At 34.9% G+C, this 20,327-nt stretch overlaps 2 protein-coding genes across 6 annotated transcripts in view; one reads left to right on the top strand and one right to left on the bottom strand.

Moving 5' to 3' along the window:
- LOC136034960 (mpv17-like protein) overlaps window positions 1-7,138 on the top strand; it is a 33,093-nt gene extending 25,955 nt beyond the window's left edge. For all 4 annotated transcript variants that reach the window (XM_065716513.1, XM_065716514.1, XM_065716511.1 and 1 more), the window contains 2 exons: window positions 294-711; window positions 6,790-7,138. In XM_065716513.1, the coding sequence (XP_065572585.1) occupies window positions 294-440 (147 nt within the window). In that variant the 3' untranslated portion in view covers window positions 441-711; window positions 6,790-7,138. The remainder of the gene's footprint in view (window positions 1-293; window positions 712-6,789) is intronic.
- Window positions 7,139-8,022: 884 nt separating this feature from the next.
- The window catches only part of LOC136034959 (2-oxoglutarate and iron-dependent oxygenase JMJD4-like), a 42,430-nt gene continuing 30,125 nt past the window's right edge, over window positions 8,023-20,327 (bottom strand). For both annotated transcript variants that reach the window (XM_065716510.1, XM_065716509.1), the window contains exons 4-5: window positions 16,847-17,087; window positions 8,023-8,721 (exon numbers count right to left, since the gene is read on the bottom strand). In XM_065716510.1, the coding sequence (XP_065572582.1) occupies window positions 8,329-8,721; window positions 16,847-17,087 (634 nt within the window). In that variant the 3' untranslated portion in view covers window positions 8,023-8,328. The remainder of the gene's footprint in view (window positions 8,722-16,846; window positions 17,088-20,327) is intronic.

Here is a 20,327-nt window from a genome sequence, read left to right on the forward strand (position 1 = left end):
TGTCAACAAAACTAGGCCAATAAAGTCCCCTAGATCTTTTTTGCTCCCATCCCTAGATATTGAAAGTTTTAATGTCGCTTCTTGCCTTCATTGAAAGAAAAAATTGCCTTTTTTATTTAATTTCTTATCATATGTACTGTTGTAATATGATTGTTAAAGTATAGACCCTTTTATGCATATTTCTTGTCGGTGCTGTTATTCTAATTGAAGATAATTTAGACACTTTAGAAGATATTTCTAGGATACTTTATAAGATATTTTGGAGATAATTTTACACTTAATCTTTTTTCTAGAGTGGTTTGTCTTTCTGGCCTTTCGTGCAACTGACGAATTTTTTTATCGTTCCTGACAAAAATAGAGTGGTATTTACAGGAGTTGCGAGTTTTATTTGGACCGTTTACCTCTCATTTGTAAAAGATAAGAAGAACGAGGAAATATGAGCGTGTTTAAGTTTGCATCATCATTTTTGCCAAAATGTCGGAGCATGTTGCAAACAACTGCCATCGTTAAGACTCTTGCTAGTCCAAAGAAGCCCAGTGTTGTTAGTAATTTTAGACATATGTCAGGACAAGTTGATAAGAAAGAAGTGGTGAAATTGTCTAAAAAAGAGAAAATGAGGAAAGCAGTGATGGAGTATGGACCAATATTTATAGTTTTCCATGTGACCATATCACTAACATCTCTTGGAATATGTTATCTTGTAGTGAAAAGGTAAGTTCTTAATTTTTTTATTTTTTGTGTGTTTTTTTCTTATGTCTTTTTTCTTTTTCTTTGTCTTTTTTAGTTTGTCTTAATTTTATTAGTTTCTATTTGTTTTCGTTTTTTTTATTCATGAAGGTGAATAACCTTTGTCTAAAAACATGTTTTAAATACTTCAGGAAAAATTTCAAGGTAAAATTCCAGTTAATTGACTTCTTGCTATCTCAGAAAGGGTTTAGGTTAGGAAAATGAAACTTTCAGGAATGGGTCTACAGGCTAAAGTATGTCCCGGGAAGGTATTTTGAAGTACCTACCTCCACTCCTTCTCCTTCTAGAGGGCCCTGAAATTTGCCTACATGACATGTCTATACCTATTGAAATTTTGACAAAACAAAATCTTACCTTAATTTTCAGTTACTAGTTGCTTTTTCTCTGCCTTTAGTTCTGAAAATGCAATTCCTGTTATTTGAGTAGAATTTTGAGCTATATCAATGTTTTTTTTTTCAGAATTTAGGAAATGTATTTGCATATCTTTAAAACCTTATAAAATGGAATTAAGCAAAGTTATGAAGCTGAAAACAATTTTGTTTTACTTCAATTAAGCAGATCTATTTTGCTAGGTTTCACTTTTATAACACACATATTTTTAAAGGTCATTAAAGGTCAGGGCCCTCTAGAGGGAGAAGGAGTGGAGGTAGTTGCTTCAAAGCACCTTCCCGGGACATACTTTAGTCTGTAGATTCATCCCTGAAAGTTTCATTTTCCTAACCTACACCCTTTCCGAGATAGCAAGAAGTCAATTAACTAGAATTTTACCAATTTGAATTTTAATAATTATAAATTTTATACCTTAAAATGCGTATCGAGAAATTTTTGTTGGTATTTTTTTGAAATTTTTGTTCGCAGAATTCTAAAAGGAAATTTAGCGAAAATCACACTAAATTTGAGCTTCTCTCCCCCTCTCTATAATGACGTTCTTATTTTTAAAATTTGTGAGTGTAACCATGCTTTTATGACCTAAATACTAGCCTACAGTTTACTGGAACGAAGATCGTGCAAGTCCATGAATGCCAAATTTTATACTTTCACCTGTTCAAATACTTTAGAACCATTCTCTTTGTCCATGGGACTCTCCTCCCCCCCCCCCCCACCTCTGAGGGAAAGTTCTTTTTTTGGGGCGCAACTATTTGTTTTTTTGTTGTGTTTCAGAGCTCCCCTATATCTTCTGGGGTGGTAAGCGGGTTTTTGTACCATTCTGGAAAGACAATTTCCCCCCTTGTCCCATGTGTAAGATTTGCTCATGCCGCCACGCCAGGAAAATGCGCAAACAAACTTCAAGTTTCTAGGATTCTCCCAGTTCCTGGTACGCGACATAGTCCTGATTCTAGATCTTAGCCAACTCAATACCTTTTTGAATCTATTGCATTTGCAAACTAGTTTTTCTGGGGGAAAGTCTTGGGGGGTATTTTTCTCCTGTGCTTTGGTGCTGAAACGTGCACAGAATTGGGTTCATTTCTTGACAAATTCTGCTAATACGAGTACGTAGTTGAATGTGTTTACTCCATTCTATTAAGGCAGAGCAGAAACATAAAATCAATTTGCGAGCCTCGTCATCAGCTGACCGTCACAACGACAAAGGGCCCATTAGCGAATTTTCCCAGGGGACTACCCATCACCGAACGCTGTCGGGAATGTGTGAGAAAGGACAGCGATATTTTACGTCCCTTTCATCGGCGAGCTTATCAGTTAAAAAAGGTAGCATTGCCAGAGAACTCCCAAAGCGGTCAAAGGGCTCAAATGATAATTCTTTACGACTGTTTTTTAACGTTTTCCTAGCAAGTATGCTAGAACGTTTTTAGTGACTACCCTTTCCTGAACTTTAAAAAGAAAATTCTGCTCCACTATTCGAATAAAACAAAATGCACGCTTTCTGATGAAGTACATTTTATTAAAACTGAATATTTCTACCTCCAGCAGAAAACAGGGAAGTTATGGTTTTCCTAAAATTTCTGAGAAAGTAGGTATCGTATTTTAATTTTCTGTCATATATTTTGGATCTCTTATTCAAGGTCTACAAGCTATGATAAGACCACCCAATCAATTCTAAATAGTGTAGCCACACAAACCAGAAAATTTTATTATGGAGGAGATAGGATGATCGTTTAAGGTAGCGCTTCCCCTTAAGATTAGAGAATCTGCAGTTTTCCTCTTCATTCTAGATCAGAATCTAATTAAGTTCCAGAAGAATATTCTTTCTGAAGTTCCCGAAATTTCAAAGAAAATAATAAGAATACATCTTTTCAAAGTTGGCAAGATTTATATTTGTAGGTTGTTTTTATCACCAAAAACAGATTGGTAATTGAAACTTTGCCAGGCCAAAAAACATTAAAATAAAAAATGCTACCATGGCACAATTGTAAATAAATAAATATGAACATGGTATTCTTCTTATCTTCAGCTAATTTTGTTTTGTAGGTTGTTTCTTGTCGTCTAGATGTTTCTACATGTAAAGTTTTTGTAAAGGCATTTGTAAATATTTTGCTAATATAGTCCAAAATTTTGATAATATAGTCCAAAATTTGGAGCGGGAAAGGGGGGGGGGGGGACTTGTGGTGGTGTTGTGATTGTTGAAGCATAATTCATGATGGACTAAAATGCCTGTAGTTCTAGTCTATCCTAGTTTCTCTGGGGAGGTGAGTTCTTTCTTTTTGGCGTTTCCTTTTTTGATGTATTTAATTAGGACCCTTTATAAGGTAAATACTTAACACAACAGAACGAAGAGGGGAGATAAGAAATAATTAGAAACTTCGCTTTTAAATAAATAACAAGTAATGACGCATTTGAATTTTCATTATATAAAACTGTCAACTATATATATATATATATATATATATATATATATATATATATATATATATATATATATATATATATATATATATATATATATACAATGTATGAGCAAGGGAAAAAACAAAGAAATAACTTGGGAATAAACTGACATCATAACAAATAAATAGAAAGTTTAGTAAAATAAACGACAAATTACAGCAAGCGTGGATTTAGATTATGTACAAACACTCAACTCTCGATCATAAATAAAATGAATGAAGAAGGACCGGAAACGGTTCATTAACTTTCTGTTGTGTTTTTCATTTAATGAGCTTTGGGTTCAGTTACTTCGAACCTCTGGACTATTCTTGGATTTTGTTCCCGTGGGGGGGAGTTGGTGCAGGTTATTTGCCAACGTTAAGAAACATAAAAAAAATATTTCCTTTTATAAGATTTAATAAAAATTTAAAAGGGGGCAAAATAGAGAATATAGGGGGGGGGGGCAAATGGATTATTAGAAAATTTTGGATGAATCATGATTTTATGGTAAAAATGCATACATGTGTAGCAACAATTATACGAGAGATGTGGTTCATCAGGAGTTGTCACGTTTATGGAAGTATTCAGTCGATTGGTAAGGCCCAGGTATGCAATACTTTCTACTGATTAAAATCAAAGAAAACAAGTTTAAGGAGCAACATTAAAACTTAAAACGAACAAAATTATTGCGTATATGAGGTGGTTCGCCCCCTCGTCAATACTTCGCTCTTTACGCTAAAGTTCGAATTTTGTTCCAATTCTTTAAGAATGACCCCTGAATCACATAGGGTTTAATTAGAATAAATAGCTCTTTTGAATGTACTAAAACAAAAAATTTAGCGTAAGAGCGAGGCATTGACGAGGGGGCGAACCCCCTCATAACGTAATAATTTCTGTTCCTTTTAAGTTTTAATGTCGTTACTTTCAGTTGAAAAAATGGTTGTTTTTTTTAAGTTTCTGGTCGTTTTTTAAATAATGCTTGAAAATCTGGCGCCCCCTTCATGGAAAATTCTCTTCCCCCATGAAAAATTCATCCATGGAAAGATCCTCCCATATAACCTTCTCCAACTGCCCGCCCTCAGAAAAAATCCCCCTAAAAACGTCTGTATACTTCCCAATAACCAATGCTATATGTAAACAACGGGCAAAGTTTACATCTTGCAGCCCTTCCTCCAGGGGCTGTGGCGAATTAAGTCATCCTCAAAGACATATTTATTAGATTTTTCGACTATGGTGAATAAAATGGCTATCTGAAAATTTTGATCGTGATTCTTTGGGAAAAAATGAGCGTGGGAGGGAACCTAGTTGTCTTTCAATTTTTTTGGTCATTTAAAAAGGGCACTAGAACTTTTAGTTTCGGTTTGAATGAGCCCTCTCGTGATATTCTAGGAACACTAGGTCGATACTATCGCCCCTGGGAAGAAAAAAAGCAAAAAAAAATAATGAAACAAGAGTGGCATTGCTGGGATTTGAAGTGCGGGGCAATGATCTTAGGGCCCAGCAAATTTATAGTTAAACAGAATAGGAAAATAATGTATACCTTGGTCGACTCTTTATCAAACAAGGGTTTTTTTGGCTTAGGGTACCTGTTCCTTAGATTTCGGGAAAGGGTTCTAAAGACGGGTTTAAAGCTTTTCTGTGTGAATCAACATTAGATGAAAAATATACAGCAAGGTCTATGCAAAGGCTCATTGATTTCCGAGCACCTTTTATTTTGCTGTAAAGAAGGATGGACCTAACGATCTTAACGGACAGGCGGAATAACGACCCCGAGATAACGGACATACTTAACGACCCTGATGCAACAGAGATTCCCGAGGCTTAACCAAAACTTTGCAGAGGCATAAGCTTGTGTAAGTGCTGGACTATCGCGCCATTTTTTATTCCGTACTCCATGTGCAGGTTGGGTTTATAGTCGGTAAAAGAAAAAAATATGTTATTATTTATATTTAATATAATATATTAAGTATTACAAATTTTAATATATGTTAAATGTTACATATTTAATATAACATATTAAATATGGTATTTAGTATGTTATATTCTATGATTCATATGGTTTTGACTGGAGATGTTTGTCAGATCGTAGAATAAGATCTTCGAATTTTTGTCAAAATTGAATGAAACTTTCAAAAAATTCAAACTTTAGTGTAAATGATATATAATGGAAACTAGTGTAGTTTCAGGCCTTACACTAGAACAGTTCAATGATGTGTCTACTCCTTGACATCCATAATAATTATAAATTCAAATCAAATACTTAAAAAATTGTAACAAAAGAATAGTTTCTATCAAAGCTGATTTTTTACGCCAAATTGGTTTGGACGCTTTTTTAGACTTTAACATGAAGCTGAATATGACATGATGCTTATTGCTATGGCATAATAACATTACGGTGACATCGGGTAAAAATATATATTACTGGCAAAAAAAAAACAAAGGAGGTTTAACCTTTTTAGTAATTTCTTATTCAAGAAACAATGAATAAATGGGATTAAAATTTAATCTGGATTGCCACCAGGGTCTGTTCCTAAAGTGCTACAACTACCCAAATTTGCGTGCTACACAGTGACTTTCGGTGCTATACCCAAAAAACTGACTATAATAGTTCTAAAATAACACTTTTTTTAAACCATGATCCTTTTTTGATAAAGCTTAAGAAATAATCTCTTTTAAAAAACGGTTCAGTGGCAAATTTTAACTAATTTCTTGGATAGTTTTTGAATAGGAGGCATTGATTTTGAAACTACTTAGAACGGAGTGGATTATAAAATCTCTGCTTGTCTATTAAGCGAAATACACCCAAGAAGTGATGTTTGATTAATCCTAATGAAATATACGAAAACATGATGACAATATAATACTGTAGAAACAAAATTACGGAAACTACGACAAAGAATTATGGAAAGCAGACCGCGCAGAACTATAATAAATTATATTAATTATATAAATTATATTAAATGCGTAACCTAGCCCGTAACCACCTCTATATATTAAATATATAATTAAAATATACCTGCATCGTAGTTTTCTCGTTCAAAATAAGGGAAAAATAACCAATCCCATAGAGGCAAACCGGTTTCTGTCAGATCTTACACAGCGCAATTCTTGAATGTGTTTCGTTTAATAGACAAGTACCCTAAAATCTAATTTTTTCTCTTCAGATTTTCTCGTCATGTCCGGTTCTGAGTTAAACTAACCCTATTTATCATGTTTCAGCCTTGGATCGGAAAAGCTTGAGGATTTGTTTCTTGCTTTCGGGCTGTCGAAAGACAGTTTCTTAGCGTCTGTTGGGACCTTTGGAGTGGCGTATGCCGCACATAAATCAATGGCAGCCCTAAGAATCGCAATATCTCTTTTCTTTGTGCCAATGATTGTGAGAGTTTTGAGGAATAAAGGAATGATGAAGTACGTTGATGGAAAGCTTGTTTTTACGAAGTCTAATTCAAGAAGAATGAGATGAAATTTTCACTGATACCTTAGTAATCTTGATTTTGCGGAATGGCAATTGCTGGGCTTTTTATATAGAATATTGGTTTTATTTTAATAAAAAAAAATTGTGAGCTTATATTGTTCTTTTTTATCGCCTTTGATCTGACGTCGTCTGTCTGATATGAAAGAGCAGATACGTTTTTTTTTTTTTCTCGAAAGAGTTGAATTATGAAGAAGATAAGATTTTGCTGATAAACTGGCAACTTAGAACAGAAGCGTTCTGAAGCAATATTTATGTGCAACTGAAAAAGGATAGCAATAAAAAAGTAACTCAAATAATTAATTTGTGGGCATCTTCGAAAATTCCCAATTCGCCAGTTTTTTGTCGTCTCCCTCAACTAGGTTTGTTCACTACGGTTGGTAGCTCCGGTCACCACCCTCCAAAAATGGCCTTTGTTTTGCTCGACTGGAGTATTGGACCAGCATTTCAAAATTCATCAATAACCTTTATGTAGCAGATTTTACAATAGCTATTGCTAATCATATAGAAAACGCGACCAAAAGATTTCAAACTATTCTTGGAAACAGTTCCTTTTACACTAGTCACACGGTCATATGTCTTCTTCCTCACTATTGTCACAAGTGCCTGTGTTCTTTATTTTTGTGTTTTTTTTTGTTGTTTTTTTCGTCTTTCATCCTAGAAAATATAGCTCTTTTGTTTCTTTTATTGTTTTTCTTTTCGTAGTGCTCCGTCACTTTGTTTGTATGAAGACGGGTTCCCAGTAAATGATAATAATAATAGGCGTTTGGCCCTATTCGAATGCGCTATGTTTTCGGCGACTTTCCGTGCGATGTGTAACTATTCGTTAAGTGTGGTTTCGGGGGCACTAAACGGTAGTGTCTATAAGTTAGACATAATAAGCCCATGTTACACTGGGTGTTCTAAAATTCTTAATTAGCAGTTAATCAGTTTTGGTATGAATTCTACAGATAGATATATACAATGAGCCTGACTGTAAATACTAGAAAGATGTTGGTTTATTTATTTTATTTTTTACAAAATTGTGAGTTAAAAATTTCATTCTTTTTCATGACCTATATTCTCATCCGTCGTCGCGCCCGAGATAAAAATTTGTATTATTACTTCTTTTGTATTACGTACCTTAATTTTTATGTTTTTAACTACTTAGTTCGACATACACATTGAGATACCATATACCATGGTATCTCAATGTGTCATATGTCAATTTGTCATATGTCTCAATGTGTATGCCAATGTGTAATTAAAGAGAAAAACTGTGGAATGTCACTGCTTTAGAATTATTTTCACATTTGTATCGCATCATCGATTCTCTTCAGAAAAACTTCTATTTTCTTAATTTCTACTATTTCGCTAATTTCTTTGCTTTCAATCAATTTAAAAAGACATTCTTCTATTTTTTTCAGATCGAAATGTATCAAAAAACTGGTTTTTTTACTGTCAAGTCTTTTTTCTCCAATAGTTATCAAAAGATCTCTAAAACCTTTTAAATTCATCCCATGATGGCACTTTAACACTAATTCGCATTGATTTCTCCATTCTAGTTGGTCAAGGTTGTTGGTGGGCCTGCAGTCATGCAACTCTTGGCAAACCATATTATGTCCTTCTAACAGTTTTGTGATCACGTGGTGTATGTTTGCACCATTAAACCAGTTGTGGTTTATTGAGATGGTATCCTCCTGTAAACAAAATTAAATAATTATTTCTTAAATATTTATATTATATAAATAAATTTAATTATATTACAATAAACTTTACTATAAAAATAATATAAACAACGTAAAATAAATTTATTATTCTTAAGTAAGTAAATATTTATCTGTTTACAAAAAAAATAAATATGTAAAGATTAATATAAATAAATGAAAGTATAAATAAATATTAAGAAAATAAATAAAATTTTCTTGGTAAAGTACTAATGTAAGCCATAATCTTAACATTTTACCTCCAAATGCACTAAAATTGTGTCCATCTGGGGAGAAAATTAAATATATATATCTAAGCACAAGTAAATCTAGTCGGAGAGTGTAGTCTATATGTTTATCGCTATTTTTCCAATTGATAACCGAATTAGAAGTGCGAATTATGTTAAAAAACAATACTGAAATTTTGTAAAATTACTTGAGTGTATCCCAATTTCCTTTTAATTTGATCTCAACTCACTTTCCTTTGTGCATAGCATTTAATTGAAAAACAAAAATTCTAAAAAATATCTTTACCTTCTAATGCACTAAAATGGTGCCCCTTCCCCCTTGTGGATAAAAATAAATAGATATGCCTTAATGATGTACCAAAATTAGCCAAAAAATTAAAATTTAGAACCCTATAGATTTACTTGTAAGTCTTCAGATGACAACCTAATTAGATATGTGAGTAAAATTAAAAATTTACTAAATATCCCGAGTGTATCCCAACTTTCTCTCAAATTTGATCCCAATCCCATTTTATTTCTGTATAACAATAAACTGAAGAATAAAAATACTAAAAGAAAGATTTTCTTACCCCAATCAACTAAAATGGTGTCCACTCTGTTGAGAAAAATAAATAAATATGGCTCCAAAATAAGTTCAGGACCTAAATAAGCCAACTTATTTGGTGCTAAGTCAACCTGACAAGACACTATAATAATTCGCAAATTTAAGATTTATATAGAATAGTAAATAAAGTTCTAATTCTTCGAATGATAACCTAATTAACTGGAAAAAGCAAAGAATGTTAAAAAGTTCACGATTATATCCTAATTAATCTATCTTCTAATTTGGTTCAAACCCACTTATCTGTGTGCAAAAAATTATAAGGAAAAAATAGAACATTAGAAAGTACATTTTTATCTCACAATGCACTAGAATAGTCTTTGTGTAAGTATCTTAGTAATGCACTAAGTACATCTGAGATTAAAGAAAAAGTATCAGCGAATTCATTACTTATTCTAAGAGATTACGTGTCCGAATCGAATCGATCAAACTTTTAAAAAATCAAAACGCTTAAGGAAATGCCAATGACAATAGGAATAAGAAGAAAAATAGTATCTGCTGTCTGGGCCTAGTGACTAAAAGATTAAATGTACCTTTTAGTTAACTTGAATAACCGTCGAAAAGCACCTATTAAAGAAGCGGACTCGTATTCTATCTCATGTCTTCTGCGCTTGTGTTCAATGGCCGAGTTAGATGGAACAAATCGAATAATTCACTTTTGTATTCGGTTAAGATGTGCAAAGGTAAGCCAAGTAGTTATACCAACCAACCAACAACTCACCGCAGCACCAAGCCGCCCGAGGCCAACACAGCTACGTACGCTCCTCCTCCAACTTAATCTATTTAAAGCCTCCCTCTTTACACCCTCCCAGGAAGTTCCCATTTCCTTTAAATCTTTATTTATGACATCCTCCCAACCCAGACAAGGACGACCTGCTTTCCGTGTAGCCCCAGACGGTTGGCCAAAAAGGACAATCTTCGGTAATCTGTCATCCTTCATCCGTAGAACGTGAGTTATGGACTAATCTCACAAGAGGGGGGGGGGGGTCGTATTCTATGTAATGGGTTCTGTGCTCATGTTCAGTGCCTAAGCTGAATTGGGAAAACTGGGTAATTCGTCTTTGTTTTCGTTTAAGATGTGCTGGGGTAACCCAAGCAGCTATAATATATTCGTGCTAAAAAGTTACATTCTTAAATGCCTATTTTTTCTCTGCTTTGAAAAAATGCTATATTTGCTTGTTTGTATAATGCAACTTCTACTATAACAATTTACTGCAACACCAAGCCGCCTGGGGCCAACATAGCTACTTGTGCTCCTCCTCCATCCCAATCGATTTAAAACCCTATTCTTTACAACCTCCCAAGAAGTTCCCATTTCCCTTAAATCTTTCCTTACGAAATCCTTCCACCCCATTCGGGGGCGACCTACTTTTCGTTTGGCCCTAGACGGATGACCGACAATGACTATCTCCGGCATCCTGTCATCCTTCATCCGCAGAACGTGACCTAACCATCTCAACATTTCTCTCATTATAGCCCTAGAAAGCGGGATTGAACCATATATTTCGTCCTACTTACTATTGAGATACGGTCAATCAATTGGATACCCAAAACAATCCGTAGACAGTTTCTCTGGAAAACAACTATCTTCCTATTCTTCCAAACTTCTTTCAACTATAGAAAAAGTCTTTTACATAGTGTTTTATCTTCCTATTCTTCCAAAATGTTTTCAACTATAGAAATCTTTTTCTATGGAAAAAGTATTTACATATTCAGTGTACTTGCCGTCTTTAGCATCACCTTCACTTGCTCCTAGTTCTAAAGATAGTCTTCTTATCATTAATTTTCAAACCTATTCTTGCACCCTGAACTCGTTAAAAGTTCTAAAACCTCTAAAAGTTTATTCATTTTGCTAACACTTACGTCTAGGATGCTTAAATCATCAGCATAACCTTGTATAGGATAGTTTTATTTCCCCAATTGACTTAGCTGTGCTTCTTAGAACAAAGTTCATGGAAACTATCCATATAAATAGGGATAGAACGCAACCCAGCTCAACTTCTGATTAATACAAATCTACCTACTAACCTGATCTCCTACCTTAACTGCAGTAATATTATTCTCGTACATAGCACTAATCATTTTAATGCGTATTTATTGGTTATATCTTCAAGTATACCTTCGCTAAATTTCTTCTTTCATGTGAATCAAACGCTTGTCCATGATCTATAAAAGTGAGGGGTTTAATGACTCAAACAGTTCTCAATTATTAATCTAAGAGTGAAAATTTGGTACACTTTTTGAATTTGAATTAAATAAAGATTAAATTCAAAAATCTTGATTTTTGAATTAAAATCAAGTTGCCATCGAGCCATGGCTAATTGGAGATAAAGCCAAAACAGACATTTTGAGCAAGAAGCAAAGCTGGCATAAGACTTTTTCGGGGTTGTACAAAAATGATGTCATTTTTAATTGTTGATAGATAGTCTATCATCCATCCATCGTGGGACATAACTAAGGCAGATAGTCATAAATGTAAATAAATAATTTAGTAATTTGTTCTAGCCTCTAGGGGTATGATTTTATTAGTATTGTTGAATTTGTTTGTTGTAAGTCTTGTAGTGTCAATTAGGTCGTACTCTTGGTTTTATAAATATTTTTTTTTCTTTGTCCTGTATTATTTTCTAATGTATTTTTGCCACCCCCTCGGACAAGTTTTTTACTTCTCGGGGTGGCGGTTATTACTGTTTTTGTTTTGGTTTAATAACACTTTTTTTTTCTCTCATAGAACAAACAGAGGATTCGATGCCCTAAACATCATTTTGTGAGCCTCAACGTCGGCTGACTGTCTCAAAGGCAAAGGGTTCAATAGCTAATTCTCTCAGAGGGCTACTTATCATTGAAACCCATTGAAAATTTGTGACTTGATTGAAAAGACAATGTAATTTTTCGAAAAGGTTTTCAATCAAAGCTAGTTGCACCACAGAAAATTCGAAAAGCTGTCAAACGGATCAAATGACATTTCTTTTGAGGTAATTTTTGGCCATTTTCCTAGCAAGTATACTAGCATGTCCTTAGGGACAACCCTTTCCTGAATTTTAAAAAGAAGATTCTGCTCCATTTGATCGAAAACAACAAAATTTACTCTTTGTAAAAATATAAGTATCTCTAAAAACAGATATATCCATCTCCAGCACAAAACAAGAGACGTTACAAGGTTTTTCTAAGATTTCAGGGGAAGTAGATGTCGGCTTTTGGTTTTCTGCCGTTTATTAGGATCGCTTATCCAAGTTCTACAAGTTATGGCAAGACCGCCCAATAAATTGTAAATAGTTTTGCCACACAAACTAAAAAAGTTTATAATGCAAGAGATAGGCGGATTCTTCATGGTATCAAATACCCTTAAGAAGATAGGGCTATTTGATACTGGTTGTTAAGACTGAATCCACTGCCATTTCATATGACCCTTTGACTCGGATCCTTTGCTGTAGGCTTTGAATAGTTTTCCTTGTAAATTGTCAAAGGCAATTCATTCCTTTCTTTCACAGGTGTACTAAGAGAGATGAGTTACAATAAGTCTAGAATGCATTGGACTTAGGTAGCAAGCGTGTCTAAAAGGATTTTAGCAATGCTCAGGTGAATCAATCTTTTCTACTTATCAGGCTTGGTGAGTTTAATGGTTTTGTTGCAACGCAAGCTGTAGGCTCGCCGAGAAACTTTCGTGGAGAAACTGGCAGTGGACAAGGCCAGACTGGAAGCTCTGGAACTGCATTCTAATCTGCCTTTGGCAAGGCCTTTTTGCTCTAGGAACGAAGATCCTCAAGGCTTAAGAAACTTATAAGGTTTTGCTTTGTCTTCACCTAAGTCATAATTTTTCGTACCTAACGAAGGGTAAAGTTTACAGACTCCTTCCTTGTTGCACTCTAAACAAATTATTTTGACGAAAAATAAAGTCTGTGCACTTCAGTACAGTAGGTGTGGCCTGTGGTAAGGCGTTTTCGCTCGAGAAGTAGCGATCCTCAATGTTTATGGAACTTATATAGTTTTGCTTTGTGTTGACCTCAGTCATTATTTTCTGTACCTAACAAATAGTAAAGAATGCAGATTATTTCCTCGTTGCACTCTAAACAATGTATTTTGGCTAAAAGTAAAGTCTGTGCACTTCAGTACAGTAGGTGTGGCCTGTGGTAAGGCGTTTTCGCTCGAGAAGTAGCGATCCTCAATGTTTATGGAACTTATATAGTTTTGCTTTGTGTTGACCTCAGTCATTATTTTCTGTACCTAACAAATAGTAAAGATTGCAGATTATTTCCTTGTTGCACTCTAAACAATGTATTTTGGCTAAAAGTAAAGTCTGTGCACTTCAGTACAGTAGGTGTGGCCTGTGGTAAGGCGTTTTCGCTCGAGAAGTAGCGATCCTCAATGTTTATGGAACTTATATAGTTTTGCTTTGTGTTGACCTCAGTCATTATTTTCTGTACCTAACAAATAGTAAAGATTGCAGATTATTTCCTTGTTGCACTCTAAACAATGTATTTTGGCTAAAAGTAAAGTCTGTGCACTTCAGTACAGTAGGTGTGGCCTGTGGTAAGGCGTTTTCGCTCGAGAAGTAGCGATCCTCAATGTTTATGGAACTTATATAGTTTTGCTTTGTGTTGACCTCAGTCATTATTTTCTGTACCTAACAAATAGTAAAGATTGCAGATTATTTCCTTGTTGCACTCTAAACAATGTATTTTGGCTAAAAGTAAAGTCTGTGCACTTCAGTACAGTAGGTGTGGCCTGTGGTAAGGCGTTTTCGCTCGAGAAGTAGCGATCCTCAATGTTTATGGAACTTATATAGTTTTGCTTTGTGTTGACCTCAGTCATTATTTTCTGTACCTAACAAATAGTAAAGATTGCAGATTATTTCCTCGTTGCACTCTAAACAATGTATTTTGGCTAAAAGTAAAGTCTGTGCACTTCAGTACAGTAGGTGTGGCCTGTGGTAAGGCGTTTTCGCTCGAGAAGTAGCGATCCTCAATGTTTATGGAACTTATATAGTTTTGCTTTGTGTTGACCTCAGTCATTATTTTCTGTACCTAACAAATAGTAAAGAATGCAGATTATTTCCTCGTTGCACTCTAAACAATGTATTTTGGCTAAAAGTAAAGTCTGTGCACTTCAGTACAGTAGGTGTGGCCTGTGGTAAGGCGTTTTCGCTCGAGAAGTAGCGATCCTCAATGTTTATGGAACTTATATAGTTTTGCTTTGTGTTGACCTCAGTCATTATTTTCTGTACCTAACAAATAGTAAAGATTGCAGATTATTTCCTTGTTGCACTCTAAACAATGTATTTTGGCTAAAAGTAAAGTCTGTGCAGTTCATTATAGTAAGTATGACCTGCGTTAAGCCCTTTTCGCTCGAGGAGTGACGATTCTTAATATTAATGAAAATTGTACAGTTTTGCTTTGTGTTGACCTTAGACATTATTTTCTGTACCTAACAAAAGGTAGAGGTTACAGACTTCTTCCTTGTTGCACTCTAAAAAACGTGTTTTGACGAAAAATAAAATTTGTGCAGTTCAGTACGGTAAGTGTGACCTTTGGCAAGGCCTCCTCGCTTTAGTAGTGGCGATCTTCAAGATATAAGAAACTCATACAGTTTTCATTTGTCTTGACCTCGGTCATTATTTTCTGTACTAACGAAGTGTAAAGGTTGGGACTCTTTCTTTTTCGCACTCAAAACAATGTGTTTTTACTAAAAGAACGTTTGTGCAGTTTAGTACAGTAAATGTGGCCAGTGGTATGGCCTTCTCGCTCGAGGAGTGGCGGTCTTTAAGGTTTAAGAAACTTATATAGTTTTGATTTGTGCTGACCTCAGTAATTATTCTCCCTACCTAGAGAAGGCTAAAGGTTGCAGGCTCTTTCTTTGTCGCACTCTAAACAATATGTTTCGGCAAAATTAAAGTTTGCGCAGTTCAGTACAATAATTGTGGCATATGGTAAGGCCTTTTTGCTCGAGGAGTGGCGATCCTCAAGTTTAAGAAACTTATAAAATTTTGCCTTGTCTTGGCCTCAGTCATTATTTCCTGTACGTAACAAAGGGTAGATGCTCCAGACTCCTTCCTTGGTGCACTCTAAACAATGTGTTTTGACGAAAAATAAAATTTGTGCAGTTCAGTACAGTAAGTGTGGCCTGTGGTAAGGCCTATTTTCTCGAGGAGTTGCGATCTTCAAGGTTTGAGAAACTTAAACAGTTTTACCTTGCGTCGACCTAAGCCATTATTTTCTGTTCGTAACAAAGGTGAAGGTTGCACACTCCTTCCGTGTTGTACTGTAAACAATGTGTTTAAATCACAAATAAAGTTTGTGTGGTTCAGCACAGTAAATAAGTTACAATCCAGCTTCCTGTAATGCAGAGTACTTATTAGAAATTGTCAGTACTGATGCCTGCCTGTTCTATATCTTGATACAAGTCTCATTTACCTTTGAAGATTTGTCAGGCAAGTTACATTTATTTTTACCTCAAAAGCTGTTTTAACGTCCAGGAAACGTAAACACTTCCTATTTAATAAGTAAAACGTGTCAATAACAGCACATTTTGGACTTCATCTTTACACTTTATTTAGTTATTTCTATTTGTTACAAAGAATTGAACCATAGTCTATTCCGTAAGTTCTTATTATAGCCAGCGTTTCCACTTGGTGCGATGTGACCAAAAAGGCGACTAGAACTTACAGTTTCGATTGAAATTATTTCTCCTGTGTTATTTTATGACGACTGGTTCGGTACGATCAACGTTCCAGTAAACAAAGCTCTAAAAAAAAATTACACATAGTGCCTTCGATTATCTGCTATGAGATTCTTAGATAAATCTGAGTTTTAAGCTTTAACTTAATTCTGCAGCATAGAAGTCTTTTGCAATTCTGCTCATCCTAAGTCAACCTGAACTGAGATTAATGCTTGTGTGAAATTTGGCAATTCCTGTAAAATTTACGGACATTTTTTTCAGTAGACCGAAAAGCTGATTGGGTTGTAATCCATTCGACAAGCTGGAGCCAAAGTCGGTAATTTGTTTGAGTTTCACCAAAGTCAAATGACAAGATTTTTCCTATAATTGCCACCGTTTTTCGATCATTTACCTGTATTTTATTTTTTTCACATATAACACCTCCCGCCCAACCTTAAATTCCTTTAAACATTCTTGGGTTTGATAGTTAAGAAAAGATTCTATTTGGGTTCATGTAAAAAAGTGAAATTTCAATCCTCAAAAGCGTTGAATATCTTTGTAAAAGACGAAGATTCTCCAACTAATAACGTCCTTAATAAGTAACAGAAAAAAGACCTACCAAGTTAATTACTTGGTGATACCACCCAGAGGGGACGAAGATAACTTCCCCTTCTTCTTGAATAACTTCGATCCAAACTTTTGCCAGGTTTTTGCTGCAATTACGGAGGTCATAAGGAAGTTGACGTTTCGAATCACGTAGCAGTTCTTCATCCCCACGAGGTACTAAAAACCAGAGTTTACGACCGCAGACATTGGCAGACCAACTGTAGGATCCGAAGACATCTGCATGAAAAGGCGTCCTGGATAAAAATTAGTCGTTTAGTTTCTGTTCAAACATGAATCAAATGTCTCCTTTTTTTATTAACCTGCGTTTTTAGCCAAATTGCCATTTTTTATCAGCCGTATAATTTATGACAAAAAAAAATACCGACGCCTCATTTTCTCCCTTATTTCTAGCCAAAGAAAAATTGAAATCTGGAATTTGCTCACAAGTTTCAATATGATTATTTGAAAAGTTCTTCGTACGGTAGATGGTAGGATGCAACCGAATCCAATTCCACTACTTATTGGAAATTAGAAAATTTCAACTGAGGCAGCTTATGCTCTTTTCTGTACAAATCAAGCAAATTAAGTCTTTTTTCACAATAAATTATTTTTCTCTTAAGCTAAATAAAAAAAAAATAAGTTTTTTTTAACTGAAAGTAAGGATTGACATTAAAACTTAAAACGAATAGAAATTACTCCCTGTATGAAAGGGGCTGTTCCTTCCTCAACGCCCCGCTCTTTACGCTAAAGTTTGATTCTTTCTCTCAGTTCTACTTTATAAAACAGTAAATAACTGTTTCATTATAGTTGTTCCATTTCTTTCAAACAGTTCGTGGTAACGAACTGTAGTAAGGAGCGACCCGGCTCAATAGTAACCAAAACTCTCAAAAAGGAATTTTTATGCCAATAGTTACATCAAAAGAATTGCATTTTAATGCTGATTTTAAATATATAAGTTTCATCAAGATTAGTCTTACCCATCAAAAGTTACGAGCCTGAGAAGATTTGCCTCATTTTAGAAAATAGGAGGAAATACCCCATAAAAGTCATACGATCTTAACGAAAATCACACCATCAGATTTAGCTTATCAAAGAACCTTACTGTAGAGGTTTCAAGCCCCTATCTACAAAAATGTGGAATTTAGTATTTTTTGCCAGAAGACAAATCACGGATGCGTGTTTTTTCCCCAGGGGTGATCGTATCGACTCAGTGGTCCTAGAATGTCGCAAAAGGGCTCATTCTAACGGAAATTAAAAGTTTTAGTGCCCTTTTTAAGTGACCAAAAAAATTGGAGGGCATCTAGGCCCCCTCCCACGCTCATTTTTTGCCCAAAGTCACCGGATCAAAATTCTGAGATAGCCATTTTATTCGCCATAGTCGAATAACCTAATGACTATGTCTTTAGGGACGACTTACTCCCCCGCAGTCGCCGTGGGAGGGGCTGCAATTTACAAACTTTGACCTGTGTTTACATGTAGTAATGGTTACTGGGAAGTGTACAGACGTTTTCAGGGGGATTTTTTTGGTTTGGGGGGAGAGTTGAAGGGGGTTGAGGTTATATGGGAGGATCTTTCAATGGAGGAACGTTTTATTGGGGAAGAGACTTTCAATGGAGGGGGTGCAGGATTTTCTAGCATTATTTAAAAAAAAGTGAAAAAATAAATATGAAAAGTTTTTTCTACTGAAAGTGAGGAGCAGCATTAAAACTTAAAACGAACAGAAATTATTACGCATATGAGGGGTCTACCTTCTCGTAATACCTCACTCTTTACGCTAAAGTATTTTTAGTAAATTCAACTATTTATTCTACGCCTTTGTGATTCAGGGGTCATTCTTAAGGAATTGGGGCAAAATTTAAGCTTCAGTGTAAAGAGCAAGGTATCGAAGAGGGGTGAGCCCCCTCATATACGCAATAAAAGCATACGAATATAGAAGTTCGCTACGTAAGTTAATTCGTAAGTTACGTATATTTTTTACTTATGAAAACGTTCGTAAAAAAATTAAAAGTTATAGTTGCCTTTTTAAGTAATCAAAAGATTGGAGGGCAACTAGGCCTCCTCTCTCGCTCCTTTTTTTCAAAATCTTCCGATTAAAATTATGAAAAAGCCATTTAGCCCAAAAATAAATTAATAGGCAAATTTCGTTTTAATTATTTATGCGTGGAGAGCCAAGATAAAAAAAAAATGCATTAATTAAAAATCGTCCAGAAATTAAACAAAAAAAAACAAGTTTTTTAAATGAAAGTAAGGAGCGACATTAAAACTTAAAAGGAACAAAAATTACTCCGTATATGAAAGGAGCTTTTCCTCCTCAACGCCCCGCTCTTTACGCTAAAGTTTTTTACTGTTTTAAAATGTAGAGTTAAGAGAAAGAGTCAAACTTTAGCGTAAAGAGCGGGGCGTTGAGGAGGAAAAGCCCCTTTCATATACGGAGTAATTTTTGTTCGTTTTAAGTTTTAATGTCGCTCCTTACTTTCATTTAAAAAACTTGTCTTTTTGTTTAATTCGCACATGAACCTAACGTGTTTTACTTTTTTATAGGTAGCAGGTGTTGTTACGCGGCCCTATTCATGGTACAGTCTGTAGTTAAATACGGATCTGAGACTCGGGCACTTTGATAGGTTTAGCAAGGTATGGTAAATGTTTTCCACACAAATTGTCTAGAGACGGCTTTAGGTATCGTTTAACTATCTGTATATACAAAAATAGCTACAAAAAATTTGGTTCGATTCCGCTTTCTTGCGCTAAAAGGAAGGAAATATTACAATGACTAGGCCACGCTTGACAGATGAAGGATGACAAATTGCCAAAGATTTTACTTTTTGGCCATCCATCTAAAGTCAAACGACAAGCAGGTTGACCCCAACTCGTATGGGAAGGAAGAAGTCAAATGGATTCAAAGGGGAATTGAAAATTATGAGAGGAGGTAAAGAGTGTAACTTTGAATAAACTGTGGAAGAGGAGGAGCATGCGTAGTTGTGTTGTCCTCAGGTGTTTTGGTGCTGCAGTGAGCTGTTAGTAGTAGCACTCAACTTCTGCCATACCGAATTTTAATATAAGAAAACGTACGACAACGAAAAAAACCATTTTCGTAGCCACTTGGTCTAAGAAATTTTTAGATAAATGTAAAATACAAAGATTATTTGACTTGAATCAATAAAACACGAAATACACCTGCTTGAAAGCGAGAATAGCAGGAAATAAATATTTCTTTAATAGGATGATTTACTTCGCTTTCCCATCTGTTTTTGCGTAGTGCATGTGTAACCACGCGATCAAGTAGTAACAAGTAATTTGTTAGTACAAAGCTAAATCATAAAAGATAGAATTATACTAAAATGTATAACATATCTGTTGAAATTAATGGAACTATTAGGTCAATCCATTTCAGTTTTAGACAGTCTAACATCCTGCTAGACATCCTAAACGGAGGGGGATAAAGGTGGGTCTAACCAAGCCGAAGTTAAACCTAAAAAGGAAAACCCCTTCGGTCT

Source organism: Artemia franciscana, chromosome 13 (assembly GCF_032884065.1).
Source record: "Artemia franciscana chromosome 13, ASM3288406v1, whole genome shotgun sequence".
In the NCBI taxonomy this organism is placed as follows: Eukaryota; Metazoa; Arthropoda; class Branchiopoda; order Anostraca; family Artemiidae; genus Artemia; species Artemia franciscana.